This window comes from Anomaloglossus baeobatrachus, chromosome 5 (assembly GCF_048569485.1).
Source record: "Anomaloglossus baeobatrachus isolate aAnoBae1 chromosome 5, aAnoBae1.hap1, whole genome shotgun sequence".
Classification (NCBI taxonomy): Eukaryota; Metazoa; Chordata; class Amphibia; order Anura; family Aromobatidae; genus Anomaloglossus; species Anomaloglossus baeobatrachus.
Window position 1 is genome coordinate 584,598,531 of NC_134357.1, and position 20,557 is coordinate 584,619,087.

The 20,557-nt window shown below is 42.7% G+C and overlaps 1 protein-coding gene across 1 annotated transcript; it reads right to left on the reverse strand.

Annotated features, from left to right (window-relative positions):
• Positions 1 to 2,232: 2,232 nt before the first annotated feature.
• Positions 2,233 to 8,669, reverse strand: LOC142310463 (uncharacterized). Its single transcript, XM_075347987.1, has 6 exons — positions 8,535 to 8,669; positions 8,229 to 8,405; positions 8,024 to 8,147; positions 7,213 to 7,940; positions 6,925 to 7,015; positions 2,233 to 3,060 (listed from the first exon to the last, which is right to left on the reverse strand). Exons 1-6 carry the CDS (start codon positions 8,589 to 8,591, stop codon positions 2,405 to 2,407), a joined length of 1,833 nt encoding a protein of 610 aa, XP_075204102.1. The 5' UTR covers positions 8,592 to 8,669; the 3' UTR covers positions 2,233 to 2,404.
• Between the last annotated feature and the right edge of the window lie 11,888 nt (positions 8,670 to 20,557).

The following is a 20,557-nucleotide window of genomic DNA, read 5'->3' on the forward strand; positions in this document are numbered from 1 at the left end:
AACGGGGAGTCGACCGTGTGGTAGAGCATGTCGCCGGTACACGGCGATACACATATGTGCACCGTGTACCGGAGAGATGCACTCGCAGGTCCTACATGACTCGTTATAGTCATGTGACCAGTCTGTAGCCAATGAGATAATAGCCACGTGACTGGTCACATGGCTATTTTGACGTCACGATAGGTCCTGCATCACTGCTGCAGTGCCAGTCACCGGGAGGATTCAGCGATCATCGGATGGAATAGCGGCAGGAGACAGAGTGCAGAAGGGATCGCGGGGACCGGTAAGTGTTATGGCAATGTTTATTAACTGTGTACATTTATAATGCATTTTTATGTGTTTGTGATTGCCTCCCATTATAGCCTATTGGTTCGAGTTCGGTTCGTCGAACGTTCGACGAACCGAACTCGAACGGGACCCCCGTTCGGCGAACCGACCTCGAGCCGAACCGCGACCGGTTCGCTCATCTCTAGTTATAGACCCCATAAATAAGAGATTACCGTGAAGTTGGTTATGGGGCAGTAATGAATTGATCAATACATTAGCTAAATATCTCTTTTTTCTCAAATAATCCTCAGCAGTTATGCAATGTCACATTTCAATATTTCATATGGCTAATGTATTTCATTCCTTATGTATTATAAAGCAGTTATGCTTGTTCCTATTTCTCTGAATTTGGTGTGCAACTTTTACTTCATATACAGTATATTAACCTAGGAAACTATTTGATCATGTATATTTTTTAATGTAGATATATGAAAACAGATCTCACATGGACGTAACAAAAATGGACACATGGATGAAAATCTAGTTTTCATAGGGTCATTTGCACCCAGCCTTAGACTCAGACCTACATTGAGTAGTGACTTTTGGTCCGCGCAGCAAACAATGGAGTTATCCGTCCAATCACAACTCCGGTGATGTGGTGCAAAAGAGGACTGGAGCAGAGCTGGGAATAGCAGAAAATGGTGATCGGTAAGTATTTTACCACACCCAGGAAACATACATTACTGATATTTGGTGGTGAAATGGAACCCTCCCCCAAGTAGTACTTTTAAGAAAAAAATAACAAAATTACCTACTTGTGTCCTCCACCTTTGGATCTTTAAGCTGAGGTGATTTGTGTGTAAAACATTTAAAATATTCAGGACTAGTGATGAGCGGGCACTACCATGCTCGGGTGCTCGTTAGTCATAACTCGTGATGAGCGGGCACTACCATGCTCGGGTGCTCGTTAGTCGTAACTCGTGATGAGCGAGCACTACCATGCTCGGGTACTCGGTACTCGTAACTAGTGATGAGCGAGTGCTACCATGCTCGGGTGCTCAGTACTCGTAACTAGTGATGAGCGAGTGCTACCATGCTCGGGTGCTCAGTACTCGTAACTAGTGATGAGCGAGCATTACCATGCTCGGGTGCTCGGTCCTCATAATGAACAGTTGTATGCTCTGATGGGCGTGACTCGAGTACCTGAGTGTAATGGAAGTCAATAGGGAACTCCAGCATTCTTCTGGAAGATTTCCCAGAAAAATACTCGAGTTCCCCATTGACTTCCATTATACTTAGGTACTCAAGTTGTGCTAATCGGCACATCCAACTGCTCATTATGAATACAAAGCAGCCAAACATGGTAGGGCTGGCTCATCACTAGTGACGAATATCGAGCACCTGAGCATGGTAGTGCTGGCTCATCACTAGTTACGAATATCGAGCACCCGAGCATGGTAGGGCTGGCTCATCACTAGTTACGAATACCGAGCGCCTAAGCCTGGTAGTGCTCGCTTATCACTAGTTACAAGCACCCGAGCATGGAAGTACTAGTTACGAGTACCGAGCATGGTAGTGCTTGCTCGTCACTAGTTACGAGTACCGAGCACACAAGCATGCTAGTACTCGCTCATCACTAGTTATGAGTACTCAGCACCAGAGCATGGTAGTGCCCTCTCATCACTAGTTACGAGTACTGAACACCTGAGCATGGTAGTGCCCGCTCATCACTAGTTACGAGTACCGAGCAAATGAGCATGGTAGTGCCCGATCATCACTAGTTACGAGTACAGAGCACCCGAGCATGGTAGTGCTCACTTATCACCAGCTAAAATCACCCAAGCATGGTATCACTATTTATGAGCACTTGAGCATGGTAATACTTGCTCATCACCAGTTATGAGCACCCGAGCAAGGTAGTACTCACTCATCACTATTAATTATTAAAATAATTGATTCCATAATCAGTAATTCTTAATACAAAATTACAAATTGCTGCACCTTCCTTTTAAAATTGTTTTTCCTGTGTGAAATTTCTGATGTGCAATGATTACTTTCCGCATTCAATAAATGAAAGTTGATTCTTTTATTTGAGTTTTTTTAAGACTTGATTCCATGGAAAAATATTTCTTACATTCTAGACATGAAAATAGTTTTGCCGCTTGTGAGTGATCTGATGTCTAACAAAATCTGAATTGTAGTTAAAAGATTTCCCACATACTGAACATGAATATGGTTTTCCTTTGGGGTGATTATTTTGATGTCTAACAAGAGATGATTTAGTAGTAAAAATTGCCCCACATTTTGAACATGAATATGGCTTCTCCCCTAAGTGAACCCACTGATGTCTAACAAAACTCGATTTGTTATGATAATTTTTCCCACATTCTGAACATGAATACAGCTTCTCCTCTGTGTGGATTCTCTGATGTGTAAAAAGATATGATTTCTTTCTAAAACATTTCCCACAATGTTCACAAAAAAATGGCTTCTCCCCTGTGTGTTGTGTCTGATGAGAAGTAAGTGTTAATGTCGACTTAAAATATTTTCCACATTCTGAACATGAAAATGGTTTCTCCTCAGTAGAAGGACTTTGAGGTATGACACTTATTGTGTGATAAGTATTTTTCTTAGCATTCTGTGAGGAGTCAGAAGATTGGATTTGTTCTGAAGGATCAGATGATAGATCTTTACGGTGATGGGCTTGATTTGGAATTATGGCATGCTCGTTATATGCATCCTGTGGGATATCACACTCTAAAGACATCCAATGTCCCTCTAGGCTCCAGTTATCTGCCAAGAATAGAAACAATTTTTATCATTTTTGAATAGTATCGACAAAAATGACATTTATGTATAAAAATGTCCATACAAACTGAGTGGTATGCAACAAAATTTGCTTTTTAACTAAGACAGTGATGTAACGAAGCAGATCACAAGCTAATAGACCTTCAAAACAAGCACCAGAAGATGATGATAGTTTTTTTCATTACAATGAAGCCAACATCTTCATAGTTCACATGCTCAGTGGAGAATCGTAAAGTCTTTTATACAGTCTTTTATATCCTACATTTAAAAACCACAGACGTGACACAAGAACCCCCAGATATTTGATGGAGCCAGAGACCCATCTAAAAGGAAAACATTCAGCCAATTTCATATGAAGAGACGCGAGCAAGGAGATATTAAAGAATAGTTATTTTAAAACCAACTATACTAAAACCGAAGAAACAAATAACTGATGGGTTTGAGAAACACAGAAGAACATCAGCATAGAGAACTAACTTATAATTTGATTTGCCCCATCCTAATGCCTGTAATGTCGAGATTAGATCTGACTGCGTTAGCCAGTTATTCGATAATTATAATATATTACAATGGGGACAAAAGACACCACTTTTGAGTCCCATTGGTGATTTTAATGGATGTCAAAAGTAGACAATTGCCTCTTACGGTAGGCAAAACTAGACGATTCCCTCTAATGGAAACCAAAAGTAGACCATTGCCTCCATTGTGTGTCTGAGACCACTATACACCGCAGCATTTTCGGAACCATACTGTACCACTTAAAGATGACTAATTACAGTTGACCTTATCAGAAGCCTTTTTGTCTTCAACCGAAGAAAGGCATGGCTTTTGTGAGTGTCAAGCAATATGCTTAAATAAAGGGAGTTTTAGTATTGTCTCCAAATGAAGCCAACCTTGTCATCAACTAGAAAGTAGACAATCTCGTAGCTAGGATCGTGAAGAAGATTTTAACAACAATGTTTATTAGGGGAATGGGTCTGTAATTGCAGCAGAAAGCGGAATCATTACCCATTTTTGGAAGGATAGATATGCGAAATCTCACTCCCAACAGTCATAAAAGAATTAATAGGAATGGAAACAGACATTTCAAAAAGGCTTTGTGAAACCTGTTGTTAAAGTCATCCTGGGCTTTTTCCTTAGTAATAAATATTAATTAATAAAGGTTTTGATAGCCACATAGACCATCTCTTCTTAGACGGATTGGCCCACCATTTTCGAAATCCTCCTCAGATGTGAAAAGAAGATGGTATCAACCGACATAGTCCTCTGTGATTTAAGCATTCATGGGACCTTGAATGTTACAGTACTTTTCGTTTTATAAGACACACGCAAAATTTAGAGGGAAAAAAAAAAATATGGGGTCCGTCTTATAATCCGGTGGTGTCTTACAAGAAGGGGGACGGCAGCGGTGATGGCAAGGGATAACAGAAGCCAGGGGTAGTGCTGGAGTAGGGCGAGCTGCAAGCAGTGCAGCGGGTGTCCAAGATGCTCGCTGCGGGAACTGTAAAACAGGAGGGGCATTCAGTAACTGTCGGCGGTGTGGGCTTCAAAGAAATGGCACCCGGAGTCGGCACCTGTGCAGATGGAACTCTTGGCTCAATTACAAGCCGAGATCTCATCTGCGCATGCGCCACCTCCAGGTGCCATTTTACATAATTCTGCTACAGGGAGATCTATGGGCTGCAGGGGGCGTGTGCGCAGATGAGATCTTGAGCCGAGAGCTCCATCTGTGCATGCGCTGACTCTGGGTACCATTATTTGAAGCCCACACCGCCGATATTTTCATTATGGTGGCCCCTGCCTCCCAGCCAGCAGCACAGCAACCACCCGCAGTAAGCCTGCAGCACAGCGCCCATGGCCCACAGCATCTCCCGTGACACCTCTCCATCTCTCCCGGTAAGCCAAATTCGAATTAAAAGACACACCCCTCGTTTTCCTCCCAAATGTTTGAGGAAAGTGCGTCTTGTCGTCCGAAAAATACGGTATATAAGAACTAAAACGGATTGTCGAAATGCGTCTGCAATCATTATTGGATCATGGACTTCTGATGGATCTTTTGAATAAACTGTGACCTTCTGCGCTGAGTACCACCAGAGAGTTAACTGCTGTCCTGGATTTGTTTGAGTTGTGGGTCAAGTCTTCATTTAGTTTCCAAAATGGGGACTTGACCCCATTTTGGAAACAAAACCCCTCAAGGAATTTATCTAGAGGGGGCAAGCAACACTTTGAAAACACTGGTGTTTCCAGGAATAAGGAGGCAATGAAGGCCTCTGACTTTGGGAGCGCAAATTTTCCTGTATTTATTTTTTGGGATGTCACTTTTCCAGAGTCTTTCATCTGCCGGTAACATAGAAATTCCCTATTTTTCATTGACGAACTGGAATAGAAGTTTCTTTTTTTGCAAGCTAGGTTGAAGTTTTGAATAGTTTTTATTTTGGAGTATATGAAAATGTTCACTACTTTTTAGTCCAAAATTTGGGAATTAAAAAAACATTTTGGAAAGTTTTTTTATTTTTGTTGTGCTCATTGTACAAGTTCCATAACTTCAGAGTTTTATAGCTCGGGTTGATACAAATAATGTCTACCTTGTTTCGTAAGTTTTTATAGGACACTCGATTTTCTAACAATGATACCATTTTTCCCATGATGTTTTCATGCTTCATTTATATGTAATTTTTTAGTAATTTTTTCCTACTTTTTTGCAGTATGGGACTTGAGCAATGAATAGACCGATTGTTGATCCAATACATATTAATACTTATGTATTGCAGTTCATTAGACCTGTGAGTTTTACACTGGTTCACTTGGTAGGCTTGGAAGACAGTTTTTGGCCTCTGGTTGCCACATGACATATTGGGACTCTGCCATCTAAAGGGAACAATGGGCTGAAAGACAGATCTCCTCCTGTTCAAAACCATTTAAAAGCCACCTTATGTCACGGTTGTGTCACGGGTGAGAGATAGTCCTGTGGTATCCGGCAATGGAAGGTAACAGCATTTGGCTGGGCAAAATTCTCCCTGACTTTCTATTATTCCTGCTGCTAGTATTGAGTGTTCTAGGTAGCTCCTCTTTTGGGTTTTCATCCTTTTCCCTTTAGGACAAAGCAGAGCTCCTCTTCCCTTCAGCTGCTTATCATCTGTATTTCCCATTGGGTTTAAATACTCTCATTTTCCTTCGCAAGCTCTGGATGCAAGCAGGCAGCTTGCACGCATCTGTGGGATCATTATTGCTCTTTGCTGAACTTCTTCCTGAGGCATCTGGAGATAAATTGTACATGCGCTTTCCCCATGTGTGTGATCCCTGTGTTTTCAGTCGTGTTTAGTGGGGTCAACAAAGAGATCATCCCATCCGTTCCCTAGCCCTGCTCTAAGGTCAGGTATCCAGCTCGGCGCATAGGTGTGCCTAACTAGGGTGGTGAGGGCCTCCAGGGGTCAGCGGTAGCTTTAGTCAGGGGTCACCATTTCCAACTTCCCTAGATGCAGAGTTTCCTTTCCCTTTTACTTGTTACTCCCCCGTACCTACCGTGACACCTTACTGTTGACAGTGAGTCAACCATGAGTGCCAGCCATAAGTGCTTAAAAATGGTTCCTATCAATTATCTAATTAGTGTTTTGTTTTTTAATTAGAAAGAAGAATAATTAGATGGAAGGACTGAATGGGCCATAACACAAAACCTTACTGGGAAAATTTGGATGGCCATATACACGGCCGTTCACTTCAATGAAAATGTTTCTTAATTGGCGTCCAAAGAAGGAGAAACGGCCAACCCTGTATATATATGATTATTACCAGATTTTATTTATAATGTTACTTTTCTTTTTTTTTTTTTTTTTTGTGGCTACTACTCACCCATGAAGTTATCTGAGGAAATCTCATCATTACACCACTCTTCATCGCTCACATATGTCTCTGTAGTATTAATATGGGGCAGATCTTCCCCCTGAAACAAATATTGTAAAAGTCACAGACAGATGGAGAAGTCACATCTATGATCAGCTCTAATCCTGCCATCTCCACCGCTCTCATTACACAAGTATAACACATATAATACTGGAGGATAAAACAAGACTGAGCACAAGACCTTCACAGACGTCTACACATCATAGGGAGATTTCATGGCACCTTCTCTCCATCTACCTGATGATCCTGAGGAACATCGGGATCTTCTTGGTTACAGTCCTGTGGGAGAAGAGGACGGGGACATCTCTCTGGTGTTGTCCTCTTACTGGATAGAACTGGAGGAAACACATCCTGAGGAACATTGAGATCTTTTTGTTTACAGTCTTGTGGGAGAAGAGGATGGGAACATCTCTCTGGTTTTGTCCTCTTACTGGATAGAGCTGGAGGAAACACATCCTGAGGAACATCGAGATCTTCTTGTTTACAGTGCTGAGGGATAAGAGGATGGCGATAGGTCTCTGATGCTGTCCTCTTATTGGATAAAGCTGGAGGAAACACATCCTGAGGAACATCGAGATCTTCTTGTTTACAGTCTTGGGGGAGAAGAGGATGGGAACATCTCTCTGGTTTTGTCCTCTTACTGGATAGAGCTGGAGGAAACACATCCTGAGGAACATCGAGATCTTCTTGTTTACAGTCTTGGGGGAGAAGAGGATGGGAACATCTCTCTGGTTTTGTCCTCTTACTGGATAGAGCTGGAGGAAAAACATCCTGAGGAACATTGGGATCTTCTTGTTTACACTCCTGGAGGATAAGAGGATGGGGATAGGTCTCTGATGCTGTCCTCTTATTGGATAGAGCTGGAGGAAACACATCCTGAGGAACATCAGGATCTTCTTGTTTACAGTCTTGGGGGAGAAGAGGACGGGGACATGTCTCTGGTGTTGTCCTCTTACTAGATACAACTGGAAGAAACATATACAGGGACTCAATTCATTCCTTACATACAGATAATTATAGGCCGTGTGTATTTAGTCCTGTCTATTACCTGGTGATGTGAGGGGCTGGGGATCCTCCATCATGGCGTCCTTGTACAGATCCTGGTGTTCTTCTAAATACTCCCACTCCTCCATGGAGAAATAGACGGTGACGTCCTGACACCTTATAGGAACCTGACATATACAATGATATCGTCACCCTCGATCCCTTCATAGCATTACTGTATAATGTCCCAGCATTCCCAGCAGTGTCACCTCTCCAGTCAGCAGCTCAATCATCTTGTAGGTGAGTTCTAGAATTTTCTGGTCATTGATGTCCTCATGTATCGGGGGTTGAGGTGAAGGATCCGTGATTGGGCTCAGGGGTCTTCCCCATCCCTCAGACACAGGGGCCTGACAGCACTCACTAGAGGTCTTCACTAGTATGTAATCCTGGTTATGGAGAGACATATTAATAAATCTCACTACAGACATTTCCAGAGTCCTCACCTCTCCAGTTCTGTCCATCTGTTATTCCCATAGATAAGAATGATGTAATGTGACGTCATCAGAATCTCTCACCTCTCCAGTAAGCCGGAAGAGGATCTCTAGGGTGAGGTGTAATAACCTCTCCGCCATCTTGCCCCTATCCTTCTTTGATGGGTTAATCAGAACAATTATATAGAAGAATTCCACTGAGAGGATCCGATATTGTAGGGATCTGAATGAGAAGATAAACAGATGTAAATACATATAAAATCGGATGGTGTTAGTGGCTGTTTTGCCAAGTTTTTAAAGGGATCGGATATGGCCTAAAAGAAGGTGATTAATTTTATTATCATTCTGTGGCGCCCCTGAGGCTTCCGTCGCCACAGGAACATTGCACCCCATCCAGCGGTGTGATGTCCCATCCTGGGTAAGGAAAGGAGTGAACGCCGGTCCACAGGCAAATTCACACTACACCCATTGTTAGGTACACACAGGGACCAGGGACAGTGGCAGCAACCCTCCCATGCTGCATGCTGGGAGGGGCCGTAAGACCCATCCCTGCTCCCATAGGGTGGTAGCTTAGCAACTGGGTGGGTGGGAGGAGCCAGCCGAGTGCAGAGTAGTAAGGAAGGTCAAGAGAGAGAGTTTCAGTTTACCTCAGGAAGGAGGGGAGTGAGGAGGTCTGCGTGAGGCAGAGGAAGAAAGCTGAGAGAAGTGCTCTAGTCAGCCAGGAGCAAGAGAAGAAAGTGACGCTTCCTGGTGAAGACCCTGGGACTCAGAGGGTCCAGCTGACACCAAGCAGAGAAAAGAAGGGATTCCAGGGCCACAGATAGCTTTCAGGCTCGTGGCCGGTTCCACAAGAACATCGGTGGAGGGATCAAGCTGCAAACAGGGGACGGTCCCTAGAAACCGGAGGAGGAAAAAGTCATCTCCAAAAGTAAAAACCGAGGCCCAGGGAAAGCTGCAAGCTCCCCGGGCCACAGCCCACAGCAGAACCTCTAGAAAGGGGGTAAATTACCGACAGGCAAGCCCCTGGCCCGGAGGCTGTAGTGGAGGCCGAGCCAGGTTCAGCCAACAAGGGCAAGGCTTAAGGAAACAGCTGAAGAAAGGAACACATAGAGGGGTGCACCGGCTTTCATTCCAGGATCTACCCAGGATCGGCGGAGGTCCCTGACAGTGGGTTCCAGCAGCCCAAAGGCACCAGTGTGCTGCAGCCCAGGAACTGTGAGTAAACATCTTGAAATTGCACCCCCTGGTGTTGTCTCCGTTATTCCCCCTGCACTATTCCATCACTGCATACACACTTACAAGCACCAACAGTGTCCCCGGGGCACCGCTCCACCTGTGGGGAGCAGGACCATCCAAGCTGCCATTCCACCAGCCCCGGAGGCCTCATACAGCAGCGGCGGCTTAATAGCCGCAAACCACAGGTGGCGTCACGAATATAAACTTTAATCACCCCACAACTGAAGCAGCCATATTAATTGACTCCCGCCAGGGTCACGGAGTCCGGCCCGGCACCGGGTGTCCCATAGCCCTGGGGTGGGCGAGTCAATTCAATGATTACAGAAAATAGGAAATAGTGTGATATTGCGTACACTTTTTCATAATATAAATCACAAAGGTAAAATACTTATATTGCACACTACATAGTAAAAAAAAACTTCACCAGGCGCAACACATCAGCTCTCTGGGAACATTATTTGTGAGAAGCAAAACAGCAAAGACAGAGAAACTCCTGGGACCCACACTGTGGTGTCACGGGCGTCCCCTCTTTAGTCCACAGGTAAACAGGCTTCTGACTTTGCTGTAATCTTCACCAGTTTATACCTCACTTGAAAACAAATTGCTTGCGTAACCAAGTGTCATACAGACTTTACCAGGTTTCATTTGTCCAATAAGGTATCCCTCTTCTGAGTGGCCAACTCTTCAGGGTGCTTTACATGCTGCAACATCGCCAGCGATTGCTAGCGATGTCGCGAGCGATAGCACCCGCCCCCGTCGTTCGTGCGACATGTGGTGATCGCAGCCGTAGCGAACAATATCGCTACGGCAGCGTCACACGCACATACCTGTTCTGCGACGTCGCTGTTGCTGCCGAACAATCCATCCTTCAAGGGGGAGGTGCGTTCGGCGTCACAGTGACGTCACAGCGACGTCACAAAGCGGCCGTCCAATAGAAGAGGAGGGGAGGAGATGAGCGGCCGGAACATGCCGCCCACCTCCTTCCTTCCTCCTTTCCGATGGACGCAGGTAGTATGAACTTCGTCGTTCCTGCGGTGTCACACACAGCGATGTGTAGTGCCGCAGGAACGACGAACAACCAGCGGCATGCACCACCAACGATATTATGAAAAGGAGCGACGTGTCAACGATCAACGATTTTTGCCATTTTTGCGATCGTTGACCGTCGTTCCTAGCTGCCACATGCTGCGATGTCGCTAATGACGCCGAATGTGCATCACAATCACCGTGACCCCCGACAATATATCGTTAGCGATGTCGCAGCGTGTAACGCACCCTTTCAGATGTCAATCTACACCAGACAAATACGTCACCGGGTGAGACATGCCAAAGGGTCCTGGTTTCAGATGTTTTACCATACTATAAACATGCACATTCTCACTAAACATTGATAAGAGAACTATGTGGTACTGGGTGATACTATAAACATGTACTTTCTCACTGAACATTGACACTTGAACAATAACTCCAGGTGTCTAGGAAAATTAAAGAAAAAAAAGCTAATGTAAACAACTGTTACAGTCTAATATCTTAAAGGGTTTCTTAAAGACAGACTACCAATATAGATTCCTGATGGCCACTAACATCTTAGCACTACAACTGCGCACTTGAGTTCTTCCCAGAGTGGCTCAATCATATTGAAATCAGGAGACTGAGATGGCCTCTCCAGAACCTTCACTTTGTTCTGCTAAAGCCAGTGACAGGTCAACTTGGCCTTGTGTTTTGAATCGTTGTTATGTTGAAACATCCAAGTACGTCCCATGCGCAGCTTCCGGGTTGATGAGTGCAAATTTGCTTCCAATATTTGCTGATAATGTGCTGCATGCATCTTTCCTTCAATTTTGACCAAGTTTCCTGTGCCTTTGTAGCTCACACATCCCCACATCAACAGTGATCCACCTCCATGGTCTAGAGTAACAATGGTGTTCCTTTCATCATAGGCATTGTTGACACCTCTTCAAATTTAACGTTTATGTTTGTGGCCAAAAAGTTCGATTTTGGTCTCATCACTCCAAATTACCATGTTCCAGAAGTTTGGGGGCTCGTCTCTGTACTCTTTGGTGTATTGTAGGCGAGATAGTTTGTCGCATTTGCACAGTAATGGCTTTTTTCTGGCGAATCGACCATGCAGCCCATTTTTCTTCAAGTGCCTCCTTATTGTGCATTTTTAAAGAGCCACACCACTAGTTTTCAGTGAGTCCTGTATTTAAGCTGATGATATTTGTGGGTTTTTCTTTGCATCCCAAACAATTTTCCTCGCAATTGTGGCCGAAATTTTTGTTGGTCTGCCTGATCGTGGTTTTGTTTTAACAGAGCCCCTGATTTTCCATTTGTTAATCACAGTTTGAACACTGCTGACTGGCATTATCAATTCCTTGGATATCATTTTGTATCCCTTTCCTATTTTATTCAGTTCAACTATATTTTCCCGTAGTAATAAAGAATAGGACCCTGCTTCACCTTACAGGTGCTCTGGAGAAAAACAATGTCAAAGAAAAAGAGAACTCCGGCACACTACCCCAATTAATGTAAAGAGACGAAAAACAATTTGCAATCAAAGTTGTTCTTTATTATGTAGAAAATGTTGTTACAGGTTTTAGGATTGTTTAGCTTGCAAAAGAGAAGGCTGAGAGGAGACTTAATAGCTGTCTACAAGTATCTTAAAGGCTGTCACACTGTAGAGGGATCAGTTTTATTCTCATTTTCACAAGGAAAGACTAGAAGCAATGGGATGAAACTGATGGGGAGGAGACACAGATTAGATATTAGAAAACACTTTTTGACAGTGAGGGTGATCAACAAGTGGAACAGGCTGCCACGAGAGGTGGTGAGCTCTCCATCAATGGAAGTCTATAAAAAGAGGTTGGACGGACATCTGTCTGGGATGATTTAGTGAATCCTGCTTTGAGCAGGGGGTTGGACCAGATGACCCAGGAGATCCATTCCAACTCTAATATTCGATGATTCTATTTCAATTTCTTGACATATTCAGGACAGATTCGTTCTTGGCACTCACTGTGCTGCATCTCTGACCTCATACTCACCACTTCCTGTTTCACAAAGATAATTCCTGTTTGAAGACCGAATTGGTCGAAATGTCAACTTGTTCGGACTTTCAACAACATTTTCTACATAATAAAAAACAACTTTGATTGCAATTTTTTTTTTCGTCTCTTTACATTAATTGGGGTAGTGTGCCGGAGTTCTCTTTTTCTTTGATATTTTCCCGTAGATCCTTTGACAATTCTTTTACTTTCCTCATGACTCACAATCCAGAAATGTCAATGGCTGGATGAAAGATGCAAACTCTGTCTGGATCCCACAAATTCACTCAACTTTTATGCACACACACTGATTACAAGCAAACAGGTCACAGGTGTGGATGTTGCCTTTATCAGCCACTTAAATTCATTTGTGTCAACTTCTGTGCATGTTATCAGGCCAAAATCACCAGGGTGTGTGAACTTTTGATCAGGGTCATCTTGATGTTTTTGGTTGTAATTAGGATTTAAAAAGAGAAAACACAGTAGTTTGACAATAAATGGCTTCACCCAACCACAAACCATGATATTCTCTGAAAAAAGGCCAAGAAAGCAAAAAATCTGCGGGGGTGTGAAAACGTTTGAGCACAACTGTATATACACACACTGTTGAGGATAAGAATTGAGTATCCAAAAATACTTAATTCAGCCATTTCATAGACTCAGGTATATAGTTTAGTAGATGTAAACTAACGCACATATTTATGAATGCCTTTGTTCTTTTTACTGATACGTATATATGTATATTGCATATTTAGTGATTTTACTTTAACACAGTATATGTGATTTAAAGATGGCTGCCACATTCTGGACAACTCCCAAGATGATGAACAAAAAAATTCCTAGAGCTTGGACTGTCCAATCAAGAAGAGACTATGCTAATTTCTATACGTCTTGAAGCCCCGACCTACGATACTTGATTGGACTAAAACTTTTGTTCACACCCCTTTACTTCTTGGTCTAGGGGCTTTGTCTAAGAATAAAGTTCAGTTGCCTCAGGGTCCGTCACGGAGATAAATATAACTGACTCGTTGTCCGTTATTTAGTCTCGTGTGCACACATGACAATATAATTTGAAACAGCAGTCAGATCCTGAGTGACCGGTTGAGTCACGTCCTTAACAACACAAACATACACACACATACACAGTGGGAAAAACAATTGATACTAACGATTTTGCAAGTTTGCTACACAGAGTGGGGAAATCTGTAATTTTGATTGTAAGCAACTAGAACTGTGATAGAATAAAAAAAAAGAAAGTCACACTGTAAGATTTTTAAAGCAAAATTCTTGCTGGTTGGTTGGTGATCAAATACTTGTTTCATGCAATAAAATGCAAATTAATTATTTAAAAATCACACAATGGAAGTTTCTGGATTTTTGAGGGGGATTCTGAATGTCACAGTTGAAGTTGCCTACGATAAAAATTACAAAACTCTCCATTCTTTGTAGGTGGAAAAACTTGCAAAGTCGGCAGTGTAATATTTATATATATATATATATATATATATATATATATATATATATATATATATATATATATATATATATATTATATACACACACACACACACATACACACACACACACGTTGTCAAAATTGTTAGCACGCCTCGTCCCTCGTTCAATGAAAGAAAATCCCACAATGGTCAAAGATATAACTTGAATCTGACAAAAGTAATAAATAAAAAAATCTATGAAAATGATCAAATGAACATTGCTGCTTTTCTGTTTCCACAGAATTTTCAAAAAATAAAACTCCTGAAATCGGCCTGGACAGAAATGATGGTCTCTTAACTTAATACTTTGTTTCACAACCTTGAGGCAATCACTGCTGACAAACGATTCCTGTAACTATCAATGAGACTTCTGCTCCTCTCGACAGGTATTTTGGCCGCTCCTCAAGAGTAAACTGCTCCAGTTGTCTCTTGTGTGAAGGTCGCCTTTTCCAGACGCCATGTTTCAGCTCTTTCCAAAGATGTTCAATAGGATTTTGGTCAGGGCTCATAGAAGGCCACCTCAGAATAGTCCACTGTTTTCCTCTTAGCCATTCTTGGGTGTTTTTAGCCGTGAGTTTTGGGACATTATCCTGATACAAGACCCATTACATGCGACTGAGACCAAGCTTTATGACACTAGGTAGCACATTTCTCTTTAGAATCCCTTGATAGGCTTGAGATTTCATTGTACCCTACACACATTCAAGACACCCTGTGCCAGATGCAGCAAAGCAGCCCCAGAACATAACAGAGCCTCCTCCATGTTTCACAGTAGGGACACTGTTCTTTTGTTGATATGCTTCATTTTTCCATCTGTGAACATAAAAAGCTCTATTTTTGTCTCATCTGTCTATAGAACATTCTCCCAGAAGCTTTGTGGCTTGTCAACATGTAGTTTGGCAGATTCCAGTTTGGCTTTTTTACTTTTTTTTTTTTTTTTTTTTTTAACAATGGTGTTCTCCTTGGTCGTCTCCCATGAAGTCCACTATGGCTCAAACAATGACAGATGGTGCGATCTGTCACTGATGTTCCTTGTTGAGGTTGAAGTTCACCTTTAATCTCTTTACAAGTTTTTCTGGGTTCTTTTGTTACCATTCGTATTATCTGTTGATTTGTCATCAATTTTCCTCCTGCGGCCACATCCATGGAAGTAGGCTACAGTCCCATGGATCTTAAATTTCTGAATAATATGTGCAACTGTAGTCACAGGAACACCAAGCTGCTTGAAGATGGTCTTATAACCTTTACCTTTAACATGCTTGTCTATAAATTTTCTTTCTAATCTCCTGAGACAACTCTTTCCTTCGCTTCCTGTGGTCCATGTTGAGTGTAGTACACACCCTGTCACCAAACAGCACAGTGAGTATCTGTAGCCCTATATACTGGCCTACTGACTGATTACAAGATTGTAGACTCTTGTGATGCTAATTAGTGGACACACCTAGATTTAACATGTCACTTTTGTCACATTATTTTCAGGGGTACCATCATTTCTGCCCAGGCCTCTTTTATGAGTTTTATTTTTTTTTTTTAAATTCTGTGGAAGCAGAAAAGCAGCAATGTCTGACTTTCATTTGTTAATTTTCATAGACTTTTTATTTATTATTACTTTTGTCAGAATCAAGGTATTTCTGTGACCATTGTGGGTTTTTCTTTCATTAAACGAGGGATGAGAGGGACCAACAATTTTGACCACGTGTGTATAATTATTTATAATTAAGAGGATGCCTGTGGGAAGTAATTTAAAAAAAAAGTTAAAACCATTATGATTTCTTTTTTAAAAAAATATAGATAAAAACAACAAAAACATATAAAGGCTGATTATTTTTGTTTGTGCTCCACAGTTGAATACCAAAAAAAACAGAAATTAAAGTGTTGTTTGTATTCTAACATGGTCTGAACAAAAAAATGAACAACTTAAAAATCAGGTCTTTTAGCAAGAGGAATAACAAAAAAAGTTTGGTTCAGCTTTTTAGCACATTACACGGTAAAGAGAGTAGTGTCATTCAAAAATACTACTCGAATGACTATAGAGACAGAAATATAATGAAATGCAGAAATTCAAAATTGCCCAAAGCAACAGGGACCAATATTCTTAAAAATGGGTAAAACATGAATCATACAGAGAGAGAAAGTCGATTTTTTTTTTCCGATGCAAAATTGGAAATGCAGGTAATCTCGGACTGGCCCACTGGAGTAGCGGAGAATTCCTGGATGGGCCCCACTGCAGGAGTTGACCCTGACCCCTATATATGATAAATGCAGGAGAACATGGAGTACAAAAGCACACAAAAATTGAAATAATGAAAAATACAAAACTTTATTAGTAGAAAAACAGATAGAAACAACCACTGGAATGGAAGTGGATCCAAAAAAATAGGAAAGGTGGGGAAAGAAAAAGGGAGAAAAGAGAGGCCTGTTCCTGCCAACTTAACAAGTAAACTTCCAAGATGGAAGATGAAGTAAGTATTACATGGCAAATAACCGAACCACCGGGAGGAGTAAAGCCTGCTTTACATGTTACGATTTCGCATACGATATCGTATGCGATCGTAACCACCCCCATCGTATGTGCGGCACGTTCAATTTGTTGAACGTGTCGCACATACGATTTTTTCCCGTCACACGTACTTACCCGTCCATACGACCTCGATGTGGGCGGCGAACGTCCACTTCCTGGAGTGGGAGGGACATTCGGCGTCACATCGACGTCACGTGGCAGCCGGCCAATAGAAGCGACGGGGCGGAGATAAGCGGGACGTAAACATCCCGCCTACCTCTTTCCTTCCGCATTGCCGGCCGGGAGCCGCAGGACGCAGGTAAGATCTGTTCATCGTTCCCGGGGTGTCACACACTGCGATGTGTGCTACCCCGGGTACGATGAACAACCTAATGTTCAATATTTAGGAAATGAACGACGTGCATGCGATGAACATTTTACCGTTCAATCGCAATCGCACGTAGCTGTTACATGCCACAATGTAACTTACGATGCCGGATGTGCGTCACTTACGACGTGATCCCGCCGACACATCATAAGATATATTGTAGCGTGTAAAGCGGGCTTAAGTGTAGCAATAGAAAGTCTGAAATCATGTCGACATAGGCACTGAACACAATGAGGAGTCACAGAACAATTTCATGCATAAATGTCGACCATGAGACAGACAATAGGGCAAATAGCCAAAAGAAGCAATAATGACACTTCAATCGGTGGTGGTGTAGGCAGGAAAATAAGCCACAGGAGAGGAGACCTAACGTACGTTTCGCATATAGGAGTTATTACAGCTTCATGAGAGGAGGCAGAGGATCATGGCGTCTGCTTGAAATCATGGCCCTTAAAGTAGTCAAATAGAGAAACTATGTGACCGCGATCCCGGACACATGAACGCAAAATCAGCGCATGCGCACACTCGCAGTGAGCCCATATAGTCACATAGCATAGTCACATGAAATAGTCATGTGACCGCGATCCCGGTCACATGACCACATAAGCGGCGCATGCGCACACCCGCCGCAGGCCGACATAAATGCCACCACCCCCAACAGTCAACACCAGCGATGCATGTGCGAGACCAGAGAGCCATAGCTCTCGCGCATGCGCCGTACAGCGATAAAGACATCAGAGGTGATGGACAGGGAGCCCCATGGCGGCGGTGCAGACGCACAGCAACCAGGTCGCAGAGGGTAGATATAACAGTATGTCAATTAGGAAAATTTAATCTGCAGTATCGGCTGACAAAAATGTCTTGCAAGAACACCACAAATATATGGCACAACAGTCCAATATAGTCAAATGAGATAAAAATTTACAGTTACAGGAACAAATAAATATTTATACTGTACATCATGCAAAACATACATTATAGCACAAATATAAGATGACTACATACAAGAATTAACAAGTGTGGCCAGAGGACACTGCAGGGAAGAAATCCAATATATCATGCACGTAAAAATAATGGATCCAGACGCGAATAAACAGAGAAAAAAATTGGATTTCTCTGAAACTTCATGATGAAACTGGCTGTTCACATAATCAATATAGAGGAATCTTAGAATAAAACAAGCAAGCAACGTGTTCCCTGACCCTAACGCAGAGCTCACGAGAAGTTTTAGGTCACTGTAAAGCAAACATTGGCATGAGAGCCCTCATCCCTTTACTTACATTGCAAAAGTTGTTGATTGGGAGTAATTTTTAGCTCTTATATAGCCTTTTTTGATGGAACGGTTGCTATACCCACGCTCCCTGAAACGCTCACTCAACACTATACACGCTTTCTCAAAACTCTCATCGGAAGAGCAGATTCGGCTCATTCTGAGGAAGAGGAACTGACCAGTCGGAATGGCATCTATGGTTGAGGGTGTATGTGCAGACGTTGCATGCAAATAGGAATTACTGTAGTGGCGGTCGTTTTACGAGAAACATCAGTCTGAATGGAACGATTCTCATCGATCTCAACGATCTGAATAGAAATATCCAAAAAAATCAATGATTTGGGAAATATATTTATAAATAAGTCTGATGTTATATTTATTCTGATTCAATTCAGACATAAAAATCTTAAGGTGCTCCGCAGTGCCCTGCCACAAAAACAAAATGTCGTCAATGTAGCGTATCCAGCTCTGCACATGGGCGCAGCCCGATGCCCCGTAACCGCCAAACACCTCCCTCTCCCAAAAGCCTAGGAAGAGATTGGCGTACGATGGGGCACAGGCCGGGCCCATCGCAGTGCCACGCCTCTGATGGTAAAAAACATCTTTGAAAACAAAAATTGTGTGTGAATTGTGTGTCACTTCAGTATATATTTCTCGCTCACGTAATTGTTTTAGGGTCTCTTTTTCGTACAAAGAGGTTGGCCTGATCTCGACATTTCCCCCCCTTGTCCGCAGCTTTAATAACTGCATCACGCAGGGACTGTAATTCATGTAGCGCGTCCCTTTGTGCTTTAGTCAGATTATCAAACGTACGTTTTTTACCATACAAAACATACATTTGATAATCTGACTAAAGCACAAAGGGACGCTTTACATGAATTACAGTGAGCGAGAAACACATACTAAATTGACTCATAGCCCTCTCTCCCTTTTTTTCTAGCCAATTACAGATGATCCTGAATCGGGCATTGGATAATGGTCTGATTAATCCTAAAGAACGGGACGGTCTGCTAGTTAAATACCAAAGTATCCCTACATTCTATCTCCTCCCAAAAATCCACAAAGATGCCGTCAATCCACCTGGGCATCCAATAGTGTCTTTAGTGGATGGATTATGCGATCCTATTTATAAATTTATTGCCTTCCATCTCAAACCTTTCATTGAGACGCTTTCATCTCACGTCAGGGACACGACGGATGTCCCTCCATCTCCTAATCCAGTGGTCCACTCCGTGGTTGTTATCCATGTGGACATTGCCTCGCATGCTCTAATGTCCTTCATTGTACAACCTTTAACTCCTCGGATGGTTCTAGATCTTATACCATCAGACATTATATTTCATGTGGTACCACCTTCGTTGTTTAGTTTGCCACATGTGCGTGCCCCCTGATCTACGTGGGGCTCACTTTTCGTGAGCTCCGCGTTAGGGTCAGGGAACACGTACTGTTATGATCCGGAACCATGGAAGACCACCACAAGAGCATTGGCAACTAATCCGGCCGCCATCCCCTTACTAACCATCAACACTAGAAGTAGCCGAGGGGTGAACTAACATCCTGTGCACCGCGAACCCAGTCGGAGAACTAGCTATCCTAAAGGAAGGAAAGATGAATAACTCTCTGCCTCAGAAAATAGATAAAGAATAGCAAGCCCCCCACACTCAAAGACTGCGGTGATATAGGAAGACACAATACACAGATAGATGATAGGATTAGCAAAAGGTGAGGCCCTACTGACTAAATAGGACAGGATAGGAAAGGGACTGATGGTGGCCAGAGAAAAACCCTACAAAAATCAAAAAAACCTGATAGTACAAAAAGCCCTCAGATCGCTAGATCTGAACTCCGTCCTATACCAGGCGCTCTTGTCATACCAATGAACAGAAAGCAGGAACCATTACAAATTCAAGAAGCAACAAACACATGGACTAATAGGAGCAATACTCCAAACATAACTGCAGGGAGCTTCCCAACTAAGCAACTGAGAGGGAAGATCCCTGCATGCAAATAAACTGAAAACAACCACAGCAAATGACAAACTCAGATAAGAGTAAAAGAACCAAACAACAAATAAAGAGCAAAGCACTTATCTGGGGTAGATGTGGTATGGAGCAGGATGAAGCAGGCTGGTGAACAAAAAACAACTGACATCTGGCATAGCCTGCTATCAGAT